This window comes from Sphaerodactylus townsendi, linkage group LG06 (assembly GCF_021028975.2).
Source record: "Sphaerodactylus townsendi isolate TG3544 linkage group LG06, MPM_Stown_v2.3, whole genome shotgun sequence".
NCBI classification, from domain to species: domain Eukaryota; kingdom Metazoa; phylum Chordata; class Lepidosauria; order Squamata; family Sphaerodactylidae; genus Sphaerodactylus; species Sphaerodactylus townsendi.
This window is the reverse complement of record NC_059430.1, coordinates 122,694,904-122,717,032: the sequence shown is the minus strand read 5'-3', so window position 1 is coordinate 122,717,032 and position 22,129 is coordinate 122,694,904. Positions and strand designations below refer to the sequence as shown.

At 45.2% G+C, this 22,129-nt stretch overlaps 1 protein-coding gene across 2 annotated transcripts; it reads right to left on the bottom strand.

Annotated features, from left to right (window-relative positions):
* Positions 1-45: 45 nt before the first annotated feature.
* Positions 46-17,605, bottom strand: LOC125435608 (chemerin-like receptor 1). 2 transcript variants are annotated; one of them, XM_048501836.1, is made up of 4 exons: positions 17,466-17,605; positions 9,135-9,241; positions 7,971-8,091; positions 46-1,352 (listed from the first exon to the last, which is right to left on the bottom strand). In XM_048501836.1, the coding sequence occupies exons 3-4, from the start codon at positions 7,975-7,977 to the stop codon at positions 292-294; spliced, it is 1,068 nt and encodes a 355-aa protein (XP_048357793.1). In that variant the 5' UTR covers positions 7,978-8,091; positions 9,135-9,241; positions 17,466-17,605; the 3' UTR covers positions 46-291. The 2 variants fall into 2 exon arrangements, with proteins under 2 accessions (XP_048357793.1, XP_048357795.1); XM_048501838.1 differs by lacking the exon at positions 9,135-9,241.
* Positions 17,606-22,129: the final 4,524 nt, after the last annotated feature.

Here is a 22,129-nt window from a genome sequence, read left to right as displayed (position 1 = left end):
GGTCATGTGGGGGGCTGATTTTGCGCCCCCCCCATGTGACCAGAAGAGTGGCGCCCGCAGACAAGGGGTACCCCTTGTCCCTAGGCAGATACGCTACTGGAGCAGAGTCAACTGTTGAGAAAAACCTTAAGCAGTTTTCCACTGACTGGCTATGTTCAGCAGGGGGTACCAACACCAAGACTTCTGCAGCTGATCTCTTAGCATGAGCTGGAATGTGCGGGTGAAAAAGGGCAGATGAAATCCTCACAAGCTTCAGAAACTGACAGGTCTATACAACTTTAAGTTTCTAGTTCAGACCACCCCCTGGGTGACTGTGGAGCAGCCAGGCTCATCGACAGAAGAAGGCGTTTCTTTCTTGCGACCGGAAAGTTCCCCCAACGAGTAGACAGTCCCTTCAAGCAGAGCCCTTCTGAGGGCCCTTGTTAAGTTAAAGCGATTTATTTCTCTGCGGAAGTCCAGGCCCATGAAAAAGTAAAGGATGGGATTGGCACAGCTGTTGAAGTAGGCCAGACAGGAAGTGAGCGGGAGACCGATGGAAACTGCCTGGCCTTTGTACCCCTTCAGTTTGAGAAGGAGGAAGAGGTGGTACGGTGCCCAGCAGAGAAAGAAAGTGATTACAATCACTAGTATGACCTTGAAAGGCTTCTTGGAGCGAATGGTGACTTGGCGTTGCCTCAATGTCATGGCAATCACCCCGTAGCAAGCCACAATGATGACAAAGGGAGCCAAGAACCCACAGACCAATCTCAGTAGATACAAGATCAACTTCACACTCTCCCCATCCCCTAGGGTTAGGGAACACTTGGTCTCGTTGCGTTTGGAGTCAAACACCACGGTGCGATAGAAGTAAAAAGGGAGGCTGGCTGCAGTGGCCACAAGCCACGCGCCAAAGGCAGCCATCCATGCCAAGCGAGGGCCACGGTTGTTTCTGGACCACACTGGGTAGGCCACGGAGGCCATGCGGTCCAAGCTGATTGCCGCCAAAAGGAAAACGCTGCAGAACATGTTGAGGTACTTGGTAAAGCTGTTGGCTTTGCACAGGAAGCTCCCAAAGGGCCAGTCACCTCCGTAGAAAGCGTTCTTCATCAGCGGCACGATCCGGCTGACTGAGAACAGGAAGTCTGCCAAGGCCAGGTTGAGGAAAAAGACGCAGTTGACGTTGTGAGAGGCCTGGCGGGCTGTGATGGCAATCACCACTCCATTGCCAAGGGAACCAATAAGGAACACCATGCTGTAGAAGACAACCTGAACCATATCTATGACTTTGCTTATGTCACCTTTGGCTTTAGGGGACATCAGTGAAGAGGCAGGAGTGGGCCACAGGGCACTGAGGTTGGCCTCCATGGTGGAACCTGACAAAGAAAAAGAAACAGGAGAAATCAGACATTTTTGGTTTAGGAACCTTGTGATGGGGAGGAGGCTTTCCCTTTTTTTACCTCTGTGTAATTCCGTCTGTCAGCTCTGAATATGACTCATACATACTGCTCTTTAGCAATTTAGGCTGCAGCTCGAGGCAGATTTGAGCAGCAGCAGCTGTGCATGCCGAGAGAAGGCAGCGATAGCAGATGACTCAAGAAAGTAAACCAAGCTGCAATATGAAAGGGGAATATAGAAAGGGGGCAGGGCATGGAGGAGAATCAGTCTCTGGTTGTATCCTGATCCCCTCAACTACATGAACAAATGGTGCTTTTCTTTTTATTGAACCCTTTTTTATTGAGCATAGAGAATAGAGATATTAAAACAACGGGTTGAATTCGACCAGCTTTATTCAGACTCTGCCAACTTTTTTATTATAGGCCTCCCATCACATGACTGTTGTCCATGCAAATCTTGTGATCCTCAGATTTGCATCCTCTTTCCTTCTTCATCAACAGAAAAGCTGATTGGGTCTAACCCATTCATTTCCCACCACCATGGGAACCTGTTACTAAAATTTTTGGATCCCATCACTGGATTATTCTCATATTCACTCGGGACTATATTCTAATGCGGAAGCATACAATCTTCTCAACCACTGCATCTCAACTGATGGTACTAACATCTTTTTCTGAGACAGGATATAGCCTCATGTGGCGGGAGTGCAAGAAAATAGGGTATCAAAAGATGATCGCAGTAGTCAGGTAGAATTTCTGTACGAGAAGGACGTACTTATATGTGAGAATGAATTTAAAACAAAATCAATTAATAAGGGCTTCTGTAAAGCCCTTTTTTATGGATCTGCATGAGTTACTTTACTAGGCTTGCTCCCTTGCAATCAGAAGCATGCCAGGAGGAGTGAGTTCCAAAGAGGCACAAGGATGGGGCTCTTGTAAAGCAAGTAATTCTTGCTAAAAATTATTTTGAATCTCTCCCCCCTGAACTTCTCATCCCACACATTTCTGTTTTTATTAAGCTTCTCGCTTGCAAAAACTAAACTCAGGATTCTTTATTCTCATGTCCTGTCCCCTATTTTCTTTCATTCTCCGAATAAGCCTGATCTCACCAGATCTCAGAAACTAAGTTGGGCAGTCCTAGCTAGTACTTGAATGGGAGACAACCCAGGAATACCAGGGTTGCTATGCAGAGGAAAACAATGGACAACCACCTCTGTTGGTCTTTCGCTTTGAAAATTTTACTAGGTTGCCATAAGTCAGGTGTCTTGACTTTATGCACATTTTATCTCGTACAATGTACCCATTTTTATAGTATTTGTGGGTCAATAAATCAGCACTATAAAATGTTTAAAGAGCAGTTATGCTGGATCAGAAGAGCATTCATGCTGGCAATACTGAACATTTCCCCCTCCAATGTTTTATCAGGAAGATTCACAGGTACCCCCCACCCACTCCCATGAGTGTGACACAGTTTCCCATATCATTCTGAAATGCTCTCCGTTCAATCATTTTCGTAAAACCCTTCCTTATTTAACAAATTGTACAGGGAGGAGCCATCTGAGTAATCCCACAATGACTCAGTTTTTGCTACGTAACCATGACCCCTACTTCACCTTGTCAGTAGCAGCTTTTCTGGCAAAAAATTTAAGACAGAGACTCAACTGAATTGTATTTGTTTTTATTTTAGTATGTGTCCTTTATTTAATTTTATCCATTAAAGATTAAATGAATGCCATTAAAAGTAATTTGGATGATAATTGTAATGTGCACAAACCAAACCAAATCAGATCACCTTTATTGGCATATATAAACATATAAAACTTTATAAAACATTGGGATAAAATGCCCTTGCTAGAAACTTAGCCACTTCTTCAGTTCCTCTTGGACTGTGATAATTTAAAAGATACCAAGTCTTTTTCATATCAGAGCTTAAGTGATCAGTATTCAGGTGGGGATCAATTAATACTCTTCTTAGGGAGCTATACTGGGTACAGTATAACAAGATGTGTGCTGTGATTTCTTTTTGTTTGCCAGGGCAATGGCATAATCTGTCCTTTGATGGGATCTTTAAATACCTTCCTCTGAGGTCAGCTGAGGGCTATGTGTTCATACGTGCTTACATACATGCATGTCTCAAAACTGGTGCTGTTAGATTATGAAAATATGCAGGTAATATTCTATAATTTGGGTGAAACCAAGGTTCAGAGGAGAACAAATTTTGTTGGCAGGCGAAAATAAATGTTGCATCTCCGTGTCCAGGATTCTTTGTTTGAATTCCTTATATGATTCTTCCTGATTTAGGAGTAAGTCTAGAGCTAAGCCTAAAGATTTAATTTTATTGGTTATTAATTCATTCCATTTTGAGTGTTGTAAATCAGATAGTATGTCCCAGATAAGATTGCCTGGCCTTGCCTTAAAATGTAGGTGTGCATAAACGATGTGCAGTGCTTAGAAAAATATCAGCTCAATTTTATATATAACCCCTGACCACACACACCAAATGCAATCTCACCTATAAAACCAACAGCAAAAAGCCAAGAACTGAAACCTCGGTTAAAAGTACAAGTGAAACAGGAAATATTCACTCATCCCCAATTCTTACACCTTTTGAAATCAAATCTGTTCGGTGAGACAGTGGTGGATTCTACACAGCACAAATATAATGCCTTTAGGATTTTATAAAAAGAACTGCACACAAGGGTTGGTTGAGACCCAAAAAATTCGGTAAATTTCGGATTTGGTTGTTTTAGGGCATAAAATGATCTATATGCCTGAATCCAACTCATAGTTAATTCGGATATGCCCGAAAATTCAGGTAAATCCGAAAAATTCAGGTCCATTTTAATTTTTTGTATTTTTTGGTGTTTTACACGTTTTGGCCTGCAGCGGGTGCAATTTTAAAGCTAATGGCACCAAATGGTCAGGATATTATCCGAAGATGGTCCTGATGATTCTCCCCAGGTTTGGTGAAGGTTGGTTCACAGAGTCCAAAGTTATTGACCCCCAAAGGGGGTGCCCCATCTCCCATTGTTTCCAAAGGGAGCTAACAGGAGATGGGGGCTACACCTTTGAGGGTCCATAACTTTGGACCCCCTGAACCAAACTTCACCAAACCTGGGGAGTATCATTGCCCCTGATAGGCGAAGAAATTTCCCCAAATTCTGTGCTATGAAGTGACTTCACTCCATTGCAAGCCAATGGGAAATTTCTAGGAGAGGGCTGCGGGGTGCACATTTCTCAAGGTAAAGTCAAAAAACTTTCAGAGCATCTTCAGGAGAGTCTCTTGATGACACCAGCCAGGTTTGGAAAACTTTACTTCAGAGGGCGGTGGGAGATGGGCCCTACCCTTTTGGGGGCCCATAACAGAGCTATCTACATCAGATATTCATCAGATACCTGACAAAGGGAGCCGTCAGTCTCAAAAGTTGATGACCTGACATTTATGTTAGTCTCTAAGATACTACTGGGCTTGAATTTATCTGTTCAACTTCAGACCAAGGTCCCTTCTGAACAACCAAAGTAAAACGTTTTGAGGCAGGAAATAAAACTTTTCCTCCTAGGAGTTCCACATGGTTTTGAGCCCAAAGTGTTTTATTTCCAACCTCAAAATGTTTTATATGCATCCTGGACTGTAGAGATTTTTTTTTTGAAAATATTTTCAAAATGTTTTCACGTGCTGTACATCTTTAAAATGTTTCTCACGCCTCTCTGCAGTTCCTGAACTTCCTCTTTTGAACCACTTTCTGAGCTCACTCTGTCATCTCGCTTCTTTATTTTCATCAAGTTTTTTTTAAAATGAGGGATTATATCTCTGAAGCTACAAGAACACGACCAAAGGAAAATTGCAGCATGAAACTTTGAAGCACCAAAGCTATGAATCCACACAAAGTCAAAATAAAATGGAAGAATCACAAAATGGCCACCAGGAAGTGTTTGGAGGGATGAGTGTGAACAAATGGGGAAAGGACTGAAAACGTTTTGCAAATGTTTTAGTGACTTGTGTGGAAATGGCCCAACACAAGTATCCTCTGAAACAGTTAAGTATGATTCCTTCTTTCCAGGTAGCCGACATCAAATTAAGATTTTATTCACTGATTTTTATTTTATTAAATTTGTTTGCACACAGTATTAAAATATACAATAATACAATTCAACGTAAAAATAACCCCTAACAACCCCAATTAAAATTGAATTAATTGGATATCCAGTGATGGTGACTGACAACATAAAAATGCCATAGACTCCACTATGAGCCATCATATAAATGCAATATATCCCCCCCCCCAAATTAAATTAGTTGTCAATTTTACCACACTGTGGGGGAAGAAGGGGAAATAGATTTTCGGAAGCCAGCAAGTTTGACAACACCGTAGCCATCTCAACCAAATGCCTGGTGGAACATCTCTGTCTTTCAAGCCCAGTGATGAAGGGACGGGGAACTGCGCCCAGGGCATGAACTGCCCGTGTAACCCCCATGCTCAGAATGGGTTGACCCAGAAAGGGGTGGAGACCCAAAGCAGAAGAAGGTTGCAGACCTCATGTAGTTGGAGGAGACAAGGCTACCAGACTCGGACCTTGGTTGTATAAGCCCTTAACACATTGTTAAGGTAACTGCAATATTGCTGGGAACTACTGGGAAGGTAGTTGTTTATTTTGCTATGTTTTGAATGTTGGAGTTTATTGTTTCAGGGTTCTTTTTGTGGTTGTAATGGGTGAGAGTTCTCCTGGAAACCTTCATCATGTTGAATCCTGTTCATCAAGCCCTTGGAGTCTTCAGGAGCCAACCCACTTGCAAAGATGAATTGGACTTGGCAGTATCAGTAGATTGTAAAGGACTTGAAAATGAAACCTGAACAGGACCTTGAAATGTGATGTTAAATGTTGATGTTATATGTTAAGTAAACCATTTTGTTTTTAAAAATTTGTTGTTGCAAACTCATTCCAAGTTCTGCCCCACAGAACCCACAAGCTGAGGTTACAACTGTGCATGCCCTCCCTGCCCCTGGCCCCATTTCCCCACATGACTGCGATGGCGGCACCTGGGACAAGCCACCCCGGATGTCCCCATCGCAGCTACACACCTGTTCAAGCCCTGCAGAACTGAAGTAACTCTGCAGGGCCCTGGTCTCAGATGACAGAGAGTTCCATTAGGTCAGAGTCAAGACTGAAAAAGCTTTGGCTGAGGTTGAAGACAGCCGAACATTCTAGAACTCAGAGACTACCAGTATTTTATAATACTACTGTCATTTGCAGAATTACGGCCTGGCTCATTTTGTAGTCCGGATATGGAATAATCTGCATGGGAATGTTGCATACTTGGTTAGCCAATGTTCTGCTGCTTGTCCGCCACTATATTTAATGTCCATTGCAGTGGCATTGCAGGGGGCTGTGAATGCACCAAGGCCTTGCAAGCCAATTTGTAGCTCTTGCTAGAGAGCAATTTTTTTAAAAATAGAGAGAGTTTATAATTGATGGGATCTGGCAAGCGCCAGTCACACAATCCAGTAATGAAGGAGTTAATCGTTGCATGCTAATTAGTTAGTGAGGTCAGAAGTCAGTGACCAGGTAATTGATACCCATTGGTCAGGCAGATCTGGTATGGGCTACATGCACGTAGACATTAGATATATATTCTTTGTTACACTCTGCACGTGCTCATTAGTTGTCTTCTTTGTTATCTAATCTAAGCAGTGAGCTGGCTGATGAGCTGGCTAAATTAGTAAGACCTTTCTTGTTTTTCTCTCCCAAGTTCCCTTACCCTTATTCTTAGTACCCCATTTCCTCAAATATAAGACATCCCCTAAAAATAAGACGTAGTAGAGGTTTTGCTGAAGTGCGAAATATAAGGCATCCCCCGAAAGTAAGACGTAGCCAAGTTTTTGTTGGGAAGCATGCCCGACGAACAGAACACAGAAAAATAAGACATCCCCTGAAAATAAGACATAGTGCATCTTGGGGAGCAAAAATTAATGTAAGACGCTGTCTTATTTTCGGGGAAACACGGTAAGTAAGTAGACTTTATTTCAGTAGAAGCGACTGTCTTTTGCCTCCTTATTGCATTAACTCTGTTTTTACAACAATAATCCATCAATCAAATCCCGTTTCAACGGAGAGGGCTTTGTCTACCACACATTAGGAAAGGTGTGATCATATCTTGTCAGCTGTGACTCTCTAGCAATTCCCTGCTCTACTAGGAGAGAGCCTGGGACTTTCTGCATATGATGCATGCGCTCTTCCACTCAGTTGTGGCTCCTCCCAAGATGTGGAGAAAGAACAGAAGACACATACAGGGAAACCTAGACTGTCTCAACGCTGTATGCACACCACACAACAAAATCAAAGCAGGGCGAAAGGCATACAGGCTCCAATGCCGCAACGATGTGCATAGTAATGACAACCACAGCAGAGACAACCCAGTGCGCTGCTAACCACAACAGAGCCGAAAGCAAAACACAGTCCTAATGCAGAACAGCCTTCCCAAGATGGGACCAGAGGGCTCTTCTCTTGCTCTGAATGGTACCAAAACCAGAACTATCCTTGAGCTCTAATGGGAAACCCAACATCAAGAGGATGAAGAATCTTAACCCACCCAATTACCTGTCATCTGTGCCAGGAGTTTTCTCTTCTCCTGTCTGCTTCAGAGAAAAGGGAAATCTTGTTGATTACTGCCTTCCCCTGCCGGTCTGAGATCCTGGCCTTGGGCCAATGCAAAGATCATCTGTTGATGAAAAGAGGAAGCCGGGTGCGATAGTTACTTCTTTTTGAATGGCGGAGTGGAGAAAACAAAGACTAGAGTGGATTGAAGAAGCATTGCCAGAATGAGAGAATGAAGTCACTTCAGGGAGTGCAAAAGGCAAGAGGGCACTGAACCAAGATTTTCAAGAAACAGGGAGTGTCATTTAAGAAAACCTCACTCTCCTAGATTGGGGTGTGATGATTCACGGGAGACCAAGGAATCTCCAAAAGTATGCCTTTCCTCCTCCTGCGGTCAAGCCGTTCTTTCTGCGAGGGATGGCTTTTTATTGACAGGAGTAAGGCTAACTACGGGCAGGGTGACCTATGTCGTGCTAAAAGAAACCAGAGCTCTGCGACTAGACATGCTGGATTCCACAGGCTGAATAAATTATGCAAATCGGTGTTTGATTGGCATAATTTCTTCTGCCGTTTTAAAAACTGGCAGTCTCTGGTAAGGAAAGCAAGGAGTTCTCTGCTAATTGTCCCTCTCCCAACTTTTTTAAAGCTACTTTTCCTGGTAAAACAAAGTCATCTTTCATTCTTTGGGGAGCTTTAGAGACATGAATATAAGCCTCTAAAGGTGCCATTTTCTCTCTGCATTCTGGAAAGCAGTTACAATTCTGGGAGTGGCAATCCTGATCATTTTTCTGATCTTAGGTGGGCAAGAGTTGATGGTAAGTCCTCACTGAGCAGACAAAGAAGAGAAGAAGACGAAGAAGAGTTTGGATTTATACCCTGCTTTGCTCTCCTATAGGGAGTCTCAAGGCAGCTTACAAACTCCTTTCTCTTTCTCTCCCCACAACAGACACCTTGTAAGGCAAGTGGGGCTGAGAGAGTTCTGAGAGAACTGTGACTAGCCCAAGGTCACCCAGCAGGCTTCATGTAAAGGAGTGGGGGAATCGAACCTGGTTCTCCAGTTTAGAGTCCACCACTCTTAACCACTACACCACACTGGCTTTCAAAGGCATTTGGTCTTTGCTCAGAACTATTCCCATTATTTATGTGTTTACTTAATTACCTACTTACATTATTTATAGTCAGGGTTGTCAAGTTCCCCCTGGCTACAGGTGATGGATGGAGTGGTAAGGTTGCCAGATCTAAGTTGGGGAACAATGAAGATTTGAGGATGGAACCTGGGGAAGACGGGGACATCAGTGAGGTACAATGTCCTAGAGTCTACCCTCCTGATGATACCACCTAGGTTTAGTGAAGTTTGGTTCAGGGGGTCCAACGTTATGGACCCTCAAAAGGGTAGCCCCATTGACTATTAGCTCTCATTGGAAACAATGGGGGATGGGGGAACCCCCTTTGGGGATCTATAACTTTTTACCCCCTGAACCAAAAGTCACCAAACCTAGCTGGTGTCATCAGGAGTGCCACCTGACAACAGCCTGAAATTTTGGTGCTGCTAGCCTAAAACTTGAGCCCCCTGCTGGCCGACCACCTAAAAACACTAAAAATACCCCCCAAATTAGAAATGAGCCCAAATTTTTCTGTGCCCCCAATGGGGGACACCTAGGACATTTCTCCTCGGATGTCCCTATGGTAGCTACGCCTCTGGTAGCCATCTTTGAATTGGAAAATATCTAGAGATTTTGGGGTGGAATCTAAGGAGGGCAGGATTTGGGGGAGCGGGGGAGGGACATCAGTGGTATATAATGGCATGGAGTCCTCCTTCCATAGCAGCCATTTTCTCCAGAGGGAAGAGATCTCTGTCATTTGGAGATCAGTGGTCATAGCAAGAGATCTCCAGCTACCACCTGGAGGCTCAGCCATAATGAAAGTCGGACAGGTTGCTCAAAGGTTAACCATCCAAAAAGCTAATGGTATGGCTAGTGGCTAGTGGTATTAATGTACCAATCTCTCTAATATCCAATATACATAAACTTAAACAATTACAAGTAAGCTTTTATACTGTATAACATAAAAAATATCCACAAAGGCTATTTCCTGTGTCATAATCTACACAAAGAAACATGACTCAAATAGTCCCTCTACAAGAGCTCACAACAACAATATTGAACGATATCCACATAGGTTGTCATTCCCCGGTTGTTGAATGACTTCGTAGATCTTCACAATGGCCCGTTATCTTGCAATGTAAAAAAATCCTTTTCCAAAAAGGCTACAAAAATCCTTAAGGTTCTTTTTTGCTTAGCTACATAAGAACTGGCTCTCTGCGGAGTGACAGGCCAGCCTCTCTATCTTGGACAGCCAGTTATTATACAGCTAAGCAAAAAAGAACCTGCGTAGATATTATTTATGTTATACAGAAGAAGAAGAAGAGTTTGGATTTATATCCCCCCTTTCTCTCCTGCAGGAGACTCAAAGGGGCTGACAAACTCCTTTCCCTTCCCCCCTCACAACAAACACCCTGTGAGGTGGGTGGGGCTGAGAGAGCTCCGAGAAGCTGTGACTAGTCCAATGTCACCCAGCTGGCGTGTGTGGGAGTGCACAGGCTAATCTGAATTCCCCAGATAAGCCTCCACAGCCCAAACGACAAAGCGGAGAATCAAACCAGGTTCCTCCAGATTAGAATGCACCTGCTCTGAACCACTACGCCACTGCTATAAATTATAAAAGCGTATTTGTAATTGTTTAAGTGTGTATATATTGAATATTAGAAACATTGGTACATTAATACCATTAGCCGTACAGGTGTTTTTTTGCGGTGTTTAACCACCTGGAGGCTGGCAAGCCTACGTCCATCCCGACCTCTGATATTCCCATCATGCCTTGCATCCATATTGCAACAGAGGCTCTCATCCGCTTGACTAAAAAGAGATGTTTATCTCCAGTTTTGTTTCCTTTTGGCTGGATGGAAAGGGAAGTTTCAGTGCTCTGTCTCCCTCAGCGAAAACTCCACGGGACAAAAAGCAAACAGCTCACTTCCTTCTTCAGGGCACAAGATGAACAGCCTCTCGCACAAGGCTCGTAAAGAGAGAAAATGTCCAGTGCAATGGCCCCCTCTGGCCTGCCCCTTCCCAAACCAACAGGGAAACAGAGAAGAGGCATCAGACTTGGCCTCTGACTTTGTGTATGGCCTCAGTTTAGCCTCAGGACATATTTTCAATTCCTGGGCTAAGCTGACAGTTCCTTTCCAGCGTGACTGAGTGACCACAACTCGCTCACACACATTCCTGTATATAAATAAGATTAGGGAAGCACTTTTAAATCAGACAGGGGAGAACGACTACATACACGTGGTTTATATTCTTAATCCTTTGCCCCAGCTTTCTCTTTTTCTCTCTCCCTTTCCCCTAAATTCCTCTAACTCTTTCTTATGTTGAGAACTGTAGTCATCAGACTACAGAAATTCTCAAGGGACAGATTTGTTACTAACCCCCCCCCCCTTGTTGTGTGAACCAAACTCTGGAATTTGTCTCAACACAACTACACTTGTCATGAGTTAGGGAGGGTGCCCTTATTTCTGTTCCTCTGAACCAACACATTTTAATTATTTCTTTTTTGTGCTCCCTGCTAAGGGACCCACAAGATGTCTTATAAAAATAAATGGGCTGGGAGAGGAAAGAGGGGAGATATCAGTTTTAGTGTCCCTGACACTGTGACATCACTTCTGGCATGAACAGGAAGTGATGTCAGCAAATCAGGAAGACACTCTAGCATGCATCTGAAACACTATGATTTTACCATAGAGTTTCAGAAATAATGGCATACCACCTTGTAAACACAGTCAGCCTAGTAAACATCATGATGTGACCTCACCACATGGGTCAGGAATGACCCGGTACTTTTCCTTTACCTTTTCCCCACTACTACTTATTGACTGCACCTCTGATTCACGCCAGAGGAGATGTCACAATGCTGGGACACACCAATTCCGCTCTCCCACTTTTCTCCCACTATCCTATTGAGCTGTGGATGGGAATAAAGAGGGAATGCAGTCTGGGATATAGTGAGTGGACAGTGGGATTGCCAATACTAAAACACAATGAAAAAGGAACTATTTTTTTTAAAATCTAACCTTCATGTTTAAATAAGAAATCTATGAAAGTGAACAACTACAACCAGGTCTGTTCAAGGAGACATGTGTACGCTAGACATACATCTATGAAGAAGAAGAAGAAGAAGAAGAAGAAGAAGAAGAAGAAGAAGAAGAGGAGGAGGAGTTTGGATTTATATCCCCCTTTCTCTCCTGCAGGAGACTCAAAGGGGCTTACAATCTCCGTGCCCTTCCCCCCTCACAACAAACACCCTGTGAGGTAGGTGGGGCTGAGAGAGCTCCAAGAAGCTGTGACTAGCCCAAGGTCACCCAGCTGGCATGTGTGGGAGTGTACAGGCTAATCTGAATTCCCCAGAAGCCTGCTTTGTCATTGGATCCTTACTGACAGCTGGCCTGGTGTAATCATTAGGAGCAGTGGACTCTAATGTGGGTAACCAGGTTTGATTCTCTACTGTTCCACATGAGCGGCAGACTCTAATATGGTGAAGTGGATTTGTTTCCCTGCCCTTACACATGAACTTTCTTGGCCCAGCTACCTTACGAGGTGTCTGTTATGGAGAGGCAAAGGGAAGGAGTTTGCAAACCACTTTGAGACTCCTCACGATTAAGAAAAGCAGGGTACAAATCCAAGCACATCTTCTACATTTAGGAAACACCAAGTGTAAGGGAGAAAACCTCTATTCAGCCACCCAAAGGAGCCTTAGTTGTAGTTTTAACCCCTTTAAAACAACACTCCAAGACAGGTTTAAAGATGAACCAGGAGCTTGGATCCCAGTAGAATTGCCAGCAGTGGCATAGCAAGAGAGGTAGTAGGGCTGCTCTCCCACTGGCAACTATGTCCTGCCCCCAAACTCCCTAAAGGCAGAAGCACAGTTGAACACTGGCTAGCAGGGCTTGCCCTGCCCCCAAACTTCACATGGAACTTTGGAGCAGGGCAAGCAAGGGGGCCATGCCCATGGTGAGCTCAGGTCACTATTTTATTTATTTATTTATTTATTTATTTATTTATTTATTTATTTATTTATTATGAGATTTATAAGCCGCCTCACCCCCGAAGGGCTCGAGGCGGCTCACAGAATAGCTGCACATTCAACAACAATCAATAAAACATATCAAATACAGGAGTGCAGCTTAATTCATTAAAACTTAAAACTTTAAAACTTAATAGCAGTTTCAATTACATACTGGTTAAAATATCAGAACCTCGCATCCTACAGGCCAATGGAGGGAGGGGATAAGAGTCGGCCCAAGATGGAGACCAGGGCCCGGCCAGATGAAAAAACGGGCAGCTTCAGTGGGGGGTGGTAGAACCAACGGCCAGCCCCCCCTAAAGGCCCGGTAGGAATAGCTCAGTCTTGCAGGCCCTCACCTTGGCGAACTCACCAAGGTCCCGCAGGGAACCCGGACGTAACTGATGAGGTAGAGCATTCCACCAGGCAGGGAGCTCCAGGGCCGTAAAGGCCACCACAATAGCCCGAGGTCGAAGCTCCAACGCTTTCAGCATCCATCGCCGAGGGCCGGGGATCTCCAGGGTAACTCTGCCGCTGCCGAGCGCACTTGCGGCCTGTTTGGGACATAAGGGGTGATCGCGGTCCCGTAGGTATGAGGGCCCCATGCCGCCGTAAGGCCTTAAAGGTCATCTACCAACACCGCTTGAAAATGATCCGGAACTCCACTGAAGGAGCCCGAAGTACGCAGGCAATGCAGCCCAGCACAGAGGGTGATGTGGATCTGAATAACCACCCACCTGTCAGAAGCCCGGGCTGCCGCGATTCTGGACCAGCTTCAACTTCCGGATCAGTCGCAAGGGAAGGCCCAGCGGTAAGAAGGCGAAGGATTACAGTGAAATCCAACCGTCCGAGGTGACGTCGTCGCATGGATCACGGTAGCTGCAGAGTCGGACTGGGGAGAGATAGGGAGCCAGCCGCCCGAAAGGCCTGGCCCGGGAGGCTTGAAAAAAGCGCAACCCAGGGTAACATGGGCCACCCTGGCCCTCCATTGATAGTGAAGAGTCCAGAGGCCCGGACCCCCCCAGGCTGCAGGCCAAAGATACCAGGAGCCAACTCAACCCCATGCCAAGACCGGCGGCGAGGAAATTCCCTTGGTCTTCCTCCCCGGCCCAGCCAAAGGACCTCCGATCTTACGTTGGATTAAGTTTTAACCTGCTCTGCTGCCCTCAACCAACCAGCAACCGACTCCAAACCAGTACGCTGTAGAGCTACAGGGGCAGAGGCCGCCCCCCCTCCATCAACAGAATGAGCTGGGTGTCATCCGCATATTGGTGACAGACCAGCCCAAAACCTCCCTCGCGACCAGCTGAAGCCGAGGGTCGCATGTAGATGTTAAATAAGAAGCCCGGGGGAAAGCAAAGGTTCCCCTGGGGGACCCCGACAACTAAGTGGGGCCCTATGCGGAGGAGCCTCATCCCCGCACCATACTCTGCTGACCCGATCTCCTGGAGAAAGCAGAGGCAATCCACTGAAGGACAATGCCCCGTACTCCAGAGGTATGCCAATGGCCGGTGGATCAAAAGGTGCGTGAATCGTAACGCATATCAAAGCGCCTTTGCTGTAAGATCTAATAGAATCCAGCAGCGCCCGATCCGCCTTTGGTCTAGCTGCAAGCCGAAGGTATATCTGCTTGATGGCGACGAGGGGCGGTCTCAGATCCCATGTTCAGCACGGAAGCCGGACTGGAAAGGGATCGAGGAGTGCCGATGTGTCCTCCAGGAAACCCTGGAAGCTGCTCCAAACACCACTTCCTCTCAATTACGCTTCCCCAGGAACGAAAGATTCGAAACGGGGCGAGTAATTAGGCCAGGATCCGCCAGGATCTGAGGATGGTCTTCCTTTCAAGAGTGGGCGGACTTCACTGCCTCCTCTTCCAACCCACCCGGAAACACCCTTGCTCAAAGGGGAGGCGGTTGACTATATTCAACAGGTGGGGTCGTAACTCCTCCCGGCAGGCTTTTATTAGCCAGGAGGGAGCCACGGATCAAGAAGAAGGGACAGGTGAGTAGGTCTAACAGCAGCTAAGGACCCTGTCAGCATCAGGACTCGCTGGAGCAGGGAAAACCAGTTCCAAGCTTGGGACCTGAAGGCAGTGAAGGAGCCTCGAGAAGTTCCCTTACTGTATCAAATGTGGCTGGAAAGGTCCCGGGCGGAGTGACATGACTTTTGTCTACAAAAAAAAGCTCTGAAATGCCTCACAGCCAATAGCCAATTGAGAATTTTTGGATCCCTCCACCAAAGAGGTGAGGGACCGAACAGTCCGAAATACTTGTGCCGGGCGAGCTAGCTGGGGCAGATCGCGAGGGAGGATGAAAAAATAAGCACTCTTCGCCCTCCTTATCGCCAACTCATAGGCCTTCATAAACGTCCTATAAGTTGTTCGTGCCACTTCGTCACGAGACTTCCTCCACGCTCGCTCTAGCCGTCTGAGTTCCCTCTTCATCTGGCGCAGCTCCCCAGTATACCAAGGAGCCTGCCGTGAGCGGGGGCGCAGAGGGCACTTGGGAGCAATTTTACACAGCTTTGTCCCTGACTGCTAGCCTTCCATTGGGCCTGGCAATCTCGTGGAATTACAGCAGCACACTTCCAGACAACAGAGATCAGTTCCCCTCGAGAAAATGAATGCTTTGGAGGGTGAGCTGTATGGCATAGTCCCCACCCTGCCCTCCCCGGGTTCTACCCACAAAGTGTGCAAGCAAAGAAGGGAAACAGAAGGAGCAGCAGTGGCGTAGGAGGTTAAGAGCTCGTGTATCTAATCTGGAGGAACCAGGTTTGATTCCCAGCTTCCGCCTGAGCTGTGGAGGCTTATCTGGGGAATTCAGATTAGCCTGTACACTCCCACACATGCCAGCTGGGTGACCTTGGGCTAGTCACAGCTTCTCAGAGCTCTCTCAGCCCCACCTACCTCACAGGGTGTTGGTTGTGAGGGGGGAAGGGCAAGGAGATTGTAAGCCCCTTTGAGTCTCCTGCAGGAGAGAAAGGGGGGATATAAATCCAAACTCTTCTTCTTCTTAACCTGTAACACTAGAATTAAGTACCTGAAAGGTCAAGAAAATGCATACAGGGCTGCTAATTATATAATTATATCAGTGGTGGGATCCAAACATTTTAGTAACAGGTTCCCATGGTGGTGGGATTCAAACTGTGGCGTAGCGTCAATGGGGCTGGGCGGGGCACGACGGGGGCATGGCCGGGCATTTCGGGGCGGGGCATTCCTGTGGCAAGGACGCAGCCGCTGCGCCAGTCCTTGGGCGGGAAACGAATGCATGCAGGTGCAGGCTGCCACGCACAGCGGTGCACCTCCTGCTAGACTGCTTCAAGTTCTGCGCGCTACTGCTGAGAGGAGGGGCGTAACTAAAGGCAAAAGTGCGTGGCAAAATCACCAATTAGTAACCCCCTCTCGGCACACACAAATAATTAGGAACCTACTCTTGGGAACCAGTGAGAACCTGCTGGATCCCACCTCTGAATTATATGATAGCCTACGTTATAAATGTTGTATTGCGCATAGATAACATCAATAAGTCCCTCAAGACAATTTTGACCCTTGAGAGGCAGACAAGTTTCGGCCAAACACAGCCCTGTATGCTTAACCTTTCACCCAAAAGTGAATTAATACCACCCCCAAAGAAGAACTGGTAGCCGTAGATGCCACTGACAGTTACTAAGGGTGGTAGGATTTCCATCCACAAAGCATGATTTTCTTGATTCCCCCAGGACTTCAAGAGAATCCCCAGGAACATCATCGGAAGCAGGGCTGGAACTTTGCTATGGGAGGGGGGAATTGACAGAAGCATGTCCCCCCCCACCAGGATCCAACCCAGAGGCTGAAATTTAGCATGATGATCGGGGATCGTTTCAGAGAGTGAATATCAAAAGGCACATATTTAACATATTGTCGAAGGCTTTCATGGCCGGAATCACTGGGGCGCTGTGTGGTTTCCAGGCATTTTCTCCTGACGTTTTGCCTGCATCTGTGGCTGCCAGCAGCCAAAACTTCAGGAGAAAATGCTGCTAGAACACGGTCATACAGCCCGGAAACACCCCAGCACCCCAGCACATATTTAGTCACAGCGATACCAACAATGCATGGGATACCAAATACTAAAATGCCCACATGAGATGCTAGATCCGTGGTGGCGAACCTTTGGCAGTCCAGATGTTGTGGACTACAATTCCCATCAGCCCCTGCCAGCATGGCCATGCTGGCAGGGGCTGATGGGAATTGTAGTCCATAACATCTGGACTGCCAAAGGTTCACCACCACTGTGCTAGACTCTCCCCCGTGCACATGTTGTGGCAATGGGTGACTTCCAGGAGAGACTGGGGGGAAAAACAGAGAAAGAGAGAAAATAGAGCAGTAAAAGCAGAGAATTATATTACCTATCCTTGAATTATTCTGCACCTGTTCTTGTTTCCAAGCATCTAGGCAGCTGACTACCTGCAGACCAACACAAACCTGGAGGTTTGGGCTTCCAGGTGAGGTGCTGGGGACCCAGCAAGAAAACCCAGGTAAAATCCAAGGAGAGATTTAGCAAAAGATCCAAGAGAAATTCAAGTGGAAGCAGCAGCCCCAGGGGGAGGGGGTGAGCATGCGAGGGAGCTCAGGGTACATAGTGGAGCAGGGCCTCGAAATCAGATTACTGAGCACGAGTTAGAATACTGAAAGCAGCTCTTAACAGGGGAGCGAGGGAATAAAAGGAACAAAGGTTTCATTTTCCTGAGCTTGGACTCTGGTTGGGCGATTTCAGGTGAATCCAGAGGCCTGCTTCGGACTATTCATCTGCCCCCTTCCCCGGATCTGCAAACACCCTCTAGGTCAATGCCCGGCCAAGGGCAGGGCAGTCTTTTTTGATTCTGGGAGAACAGGTGGGCACAACCTAGGGCAGTGGTGGTGAACCTATGGCACTCCAGATGTTCATGGACTACAATTCCCATCAAACCCTGCCAGCAAGGCCAATTGGCCATGCTGGCAGCGGCTGATGGGATCTGTAGTCCATGAACATCTGAAGTGCCATAGGTTTGCCACCACTAACCTAGGGGATGCCAGCCTCCAGGATCTCTAAGAATTACAACTTATCTCCAGAACTAAAGAACTTATCTCCCATGAAGAAAAGGGGTGTTTTGGAGGGTGGACCGTATGACATTGTTCCCCACTGATTTTCCTGTCCTCCCCAGGTCCACCCCCAAATCTCCAGGCATTTTCCAACCTGGATCTGGCAACTTTATCCACACATCCCCCATTGCCAACCCCAGTGCACAATCCAAGGATCAAAAACCGGGTGCCAAGAAAAAGTGGGATCAGGGATATTGAACACACAGCAACAAACAGACCAGGGAAAAGAGCAGGAATATGAAGCAATATTTGATTGCCTAATTGTTAGACTGTTGGGGGATTTCTCATTAATCGACTGATTTAGGAAATCCCCAAATCCCATTGCAAAAATGCTCAAAGATTATTATCAAAGACCCCCAAATTCCATTGCAAAAATGCTCCAATCTGATCAACGAAATACTGCTATGACATGATTTTTAAAAATGCTAAAAGGGAAAATACGTTCAGATTGTATCCCTGCTTCCAAGTATACAAGTTGTTTGCAGAGGTATTGGACTCATTTGATAGCATAACGGTCTAATGACAGGTGAATTCTCCTGTTCTCTTTAATTCTACAGTTTTGACAATCTCAACCAGTCTGAACTAATGTGCTTTGGTGGCTGGCGTCTAATCTAAGCATATTCCTGTGACTAGTTTCAACTTTGCCATCCATTCTTTGCATTCTTTAGTTTACAATAGTTCATTTAACATTTATCTCTTCATCCAAATGACAACTTAGCAATTTTTTAGAGCATCAGGAAGTTGGTTTTGCAGCTCTTGCATGAGACCTAGAACTCCATGTGTAGAAAATTTGCAAAGATGTTTCATATTTTCTCTCTGCATCTCTGGCGGGTTACTTTTAAAAATAAAATTCTGTGAATAGAAGAAGAAGAAGAAGAAGAAGAAGAAGAAGAAGAAGAAGAAGAAGAAGAAGAAGAAGAAGAAGAAGAAGAAGAAGAAGAAGTGGAAGAGGAAGAGGAAGAGGAAGAGGAGGAGATTGGATTTATATCCCACTTTTATCTCCTGTAAGGAGACTCAAAAGGTGGCTTACAAGTTCCTTTCCCTTCCTCTCCCCACAACAGACACCTTGTGAGGTAAGTGGGGCTGAGAGAGTTCCGAAGAACTGTTGCTAGCCCAAGGTCACCCAGCAGAAATGTAGGAGTGTGGAAACACATCTGGTTCACCAGATAAGCCTCTGCCACTTAGGTGGAGGAGTAAGGAATCAAACCCCAGATTAGAATCCACCTGCTCTTAACCACTATACTATGCTGGCTATGCACCATTGAGAAAGAATGCAATACAGGCAACTAGCAATAGCTTTGGGGGCGGAGACATAGGAGCTGTAGCATTATATGTGTTTTGATGTTGCTACTGCGAAATCCTGGAAGTGACATATGTCACTTTAGGAATTGCTAGAAATTGTATGGTAAAACTCTATTACTTTCCCCAGAAGTGATGTCATGCTTTGTTCAATGCCAGTGTGTTTTCTTGAACTTTTTTTCCTCCTGCTACTTCTCGGAGCAGAAGTGGGCAGTGAAAATTGCGGACACGAGATCTCCCACCATAGCATAGGTCTCCCAACCTGGCAACCCTCCTACAGCAGCTTTGGAAGCTGACAACATCTCAGAGAAAGGAGCCATTTTGTACCTACAAGGCGAATGACTGCAGCCACGATGACCCTTTCCTTTTCCTCCACCCCATAATTACAGCATCTTTGCTACTGAGTAAAAAAAAAAAGCAACTAGTCAGCAAACATTTTCATGTGTGTGGCTGTTATACCTACCATATGCTCCAGCTCAGTGGTGGGATTCAAATAATTTAACAACCGGTTCCGGTGGTGGGATTCACATAATTTAACAACTGGTTGTTTACAAGCACCATTTTAACAACTGGTTCTGCTGAAGTGGTGCAAACCTGCTGAATCCCATCACTGCTCCAGCTGTATTGACTTGCCAGGGATGGCTTTTAATTCTGGAATAAGTCCCTAATAAATCATTGCCAGTGTGAAGAAATGGCTTCCCTCCTCCCTCCCCAGTTTGAAGGGAACATTTAAAGGCTTTTTTCCCTCTGCACAGGAAACTTCCAGGCCTACCAAGACACCATTTAAAAACGGTAATACAGGTAGTGTTACCGCACTGCCTGGGTAACTTTTACTCTCCCAGATCCGCCAGCTCTCAGCAGCGCAGAGGAACAGAAACAGGACCCAACACAGCGAGAACAGTGAAAATAAAAATGAGTTTATTGAGATGCTGACCTACGTGTCAGCACCTCCGCACCATGGCAACTGCAACTGCCTAGCAGCTTTGCAACAACTTTTATACACTTGTACAGGACAGCCTACAACCATTCATTTACAGTCCCTTCTTGAATTTCGCGGCCAAAGCTGGGCGAGGTGATGACGTAGGCACAGGTGGGAAAAACACAAAAGAGTCCTTTGGGTGCTTGGGGTCAGGAAACGAAACCTAACGACAACGGCACCCTTATCTGCCTGCTGGTGGGATTAGGCAGATGGAGGCTCTTCTTCCGGGGTCTCTTTTGTCAGGCGTTCATTCATGGTTTTAGCACATGAAAAGGGACGCGCCCAGGTGGAGCAGGGGTGGACTCCTGCCTTGAGCCAGAGAGATTCCACACAGATACAAACACAAAACACAACTGCAATTCCTACTTTCTATCTAATAAAATTTGTTCCTACCTAACTTATACAGAAATAAAACATAGTTCCATCTTTATTTAAAAGCAAGATCAGAAATGGAATAAATCATTTCTGACTCCGCTATCATTAGCAAAAGACAATGGGTAGGATTAAGTCCCTCCTCCTCTCAGTGGTGTACCTTGGCAAACTGGAGCCCTGGGCAAAACCTGAGTTTGATACCCCCCCATGGGTGGCCACCCTCCTCCACCGTGACAAAACAATGATTTTTTCCACCAGGTTGTTTCAAAGTCACCATCACATTATAGAACATGCCCCAACTCACAGATCTGAACACAGCAATGGGCCATGCCACACAGCAGAAATATTTTTTTGAAAACATTTTCAAAATGCTTTCAAAATGTTTTATTACTGCTATGAAAACATTTTATGGTGTTGTATCCAGTCCCCCCCAATTGGGGGAAACAGCATCACTTTCAGTGTTGTTTAAATTGGGGACCCCAGATTCTCCCTTTAAGGTGGATTTAAAAGGAGAATCTGGGCTCCCAAGTTTAAAACAAGTGATGCTGGAATCCACCCCCAAACAGCATCATTTTCTTTTTTTTTGTATAAATAGTTTTTATTAGTGTTTCATTGTTAAAATTTTTACAATTTCTACATTTCATAGTTTCTATTTAACTTTACATTTAACCTCTGTTATAATTGTTGAAGAAATCACAGATAGATCAACATCAGTAATAGAAAAAATAGAGCATAGAGGAAGTGAGAATGCATCAAAAGGAAAAAACCTAACTATATAAAAAGAAAAAAGAAAGAATAAATTATTTGTAAAGGCTTGAAAATTAATAAAAAAGGAGAAGAAAGAGAAAAAAAGAAAGAAAGAAAGAAAAAAGAAAAAGAAAATGATTACGTAGAGAGGGACCTCCACTTAGCATTGTTCTGTTGGATTAATTACCCCATTTTTCTTGAGTTGTTTTTACAATAAACTGATTATCTTGATCTCTTATACAGTTATTTTCTTATAATCTTATTTTCATTAATTCAACACTGCAAATATATATACAAATTCTTATGTTCGTCTCTTGATTGAAGAAATCTCACCAAAGGATGCCATATTTCTATAAAATTTTCCATCGTATTGTTTTTAATTACATTAGACAATTTATCGTAAGCCGCATATTCTATAAGCTGCAATAACCAGTCCTCTACCGTTGGTATTGTAGTCTTCTTCCATTTCTTAGCAAGTTGTATCCTTGCTGACACGAACATATATAAAATTAGGATTTCAGTATTCTTACTTAT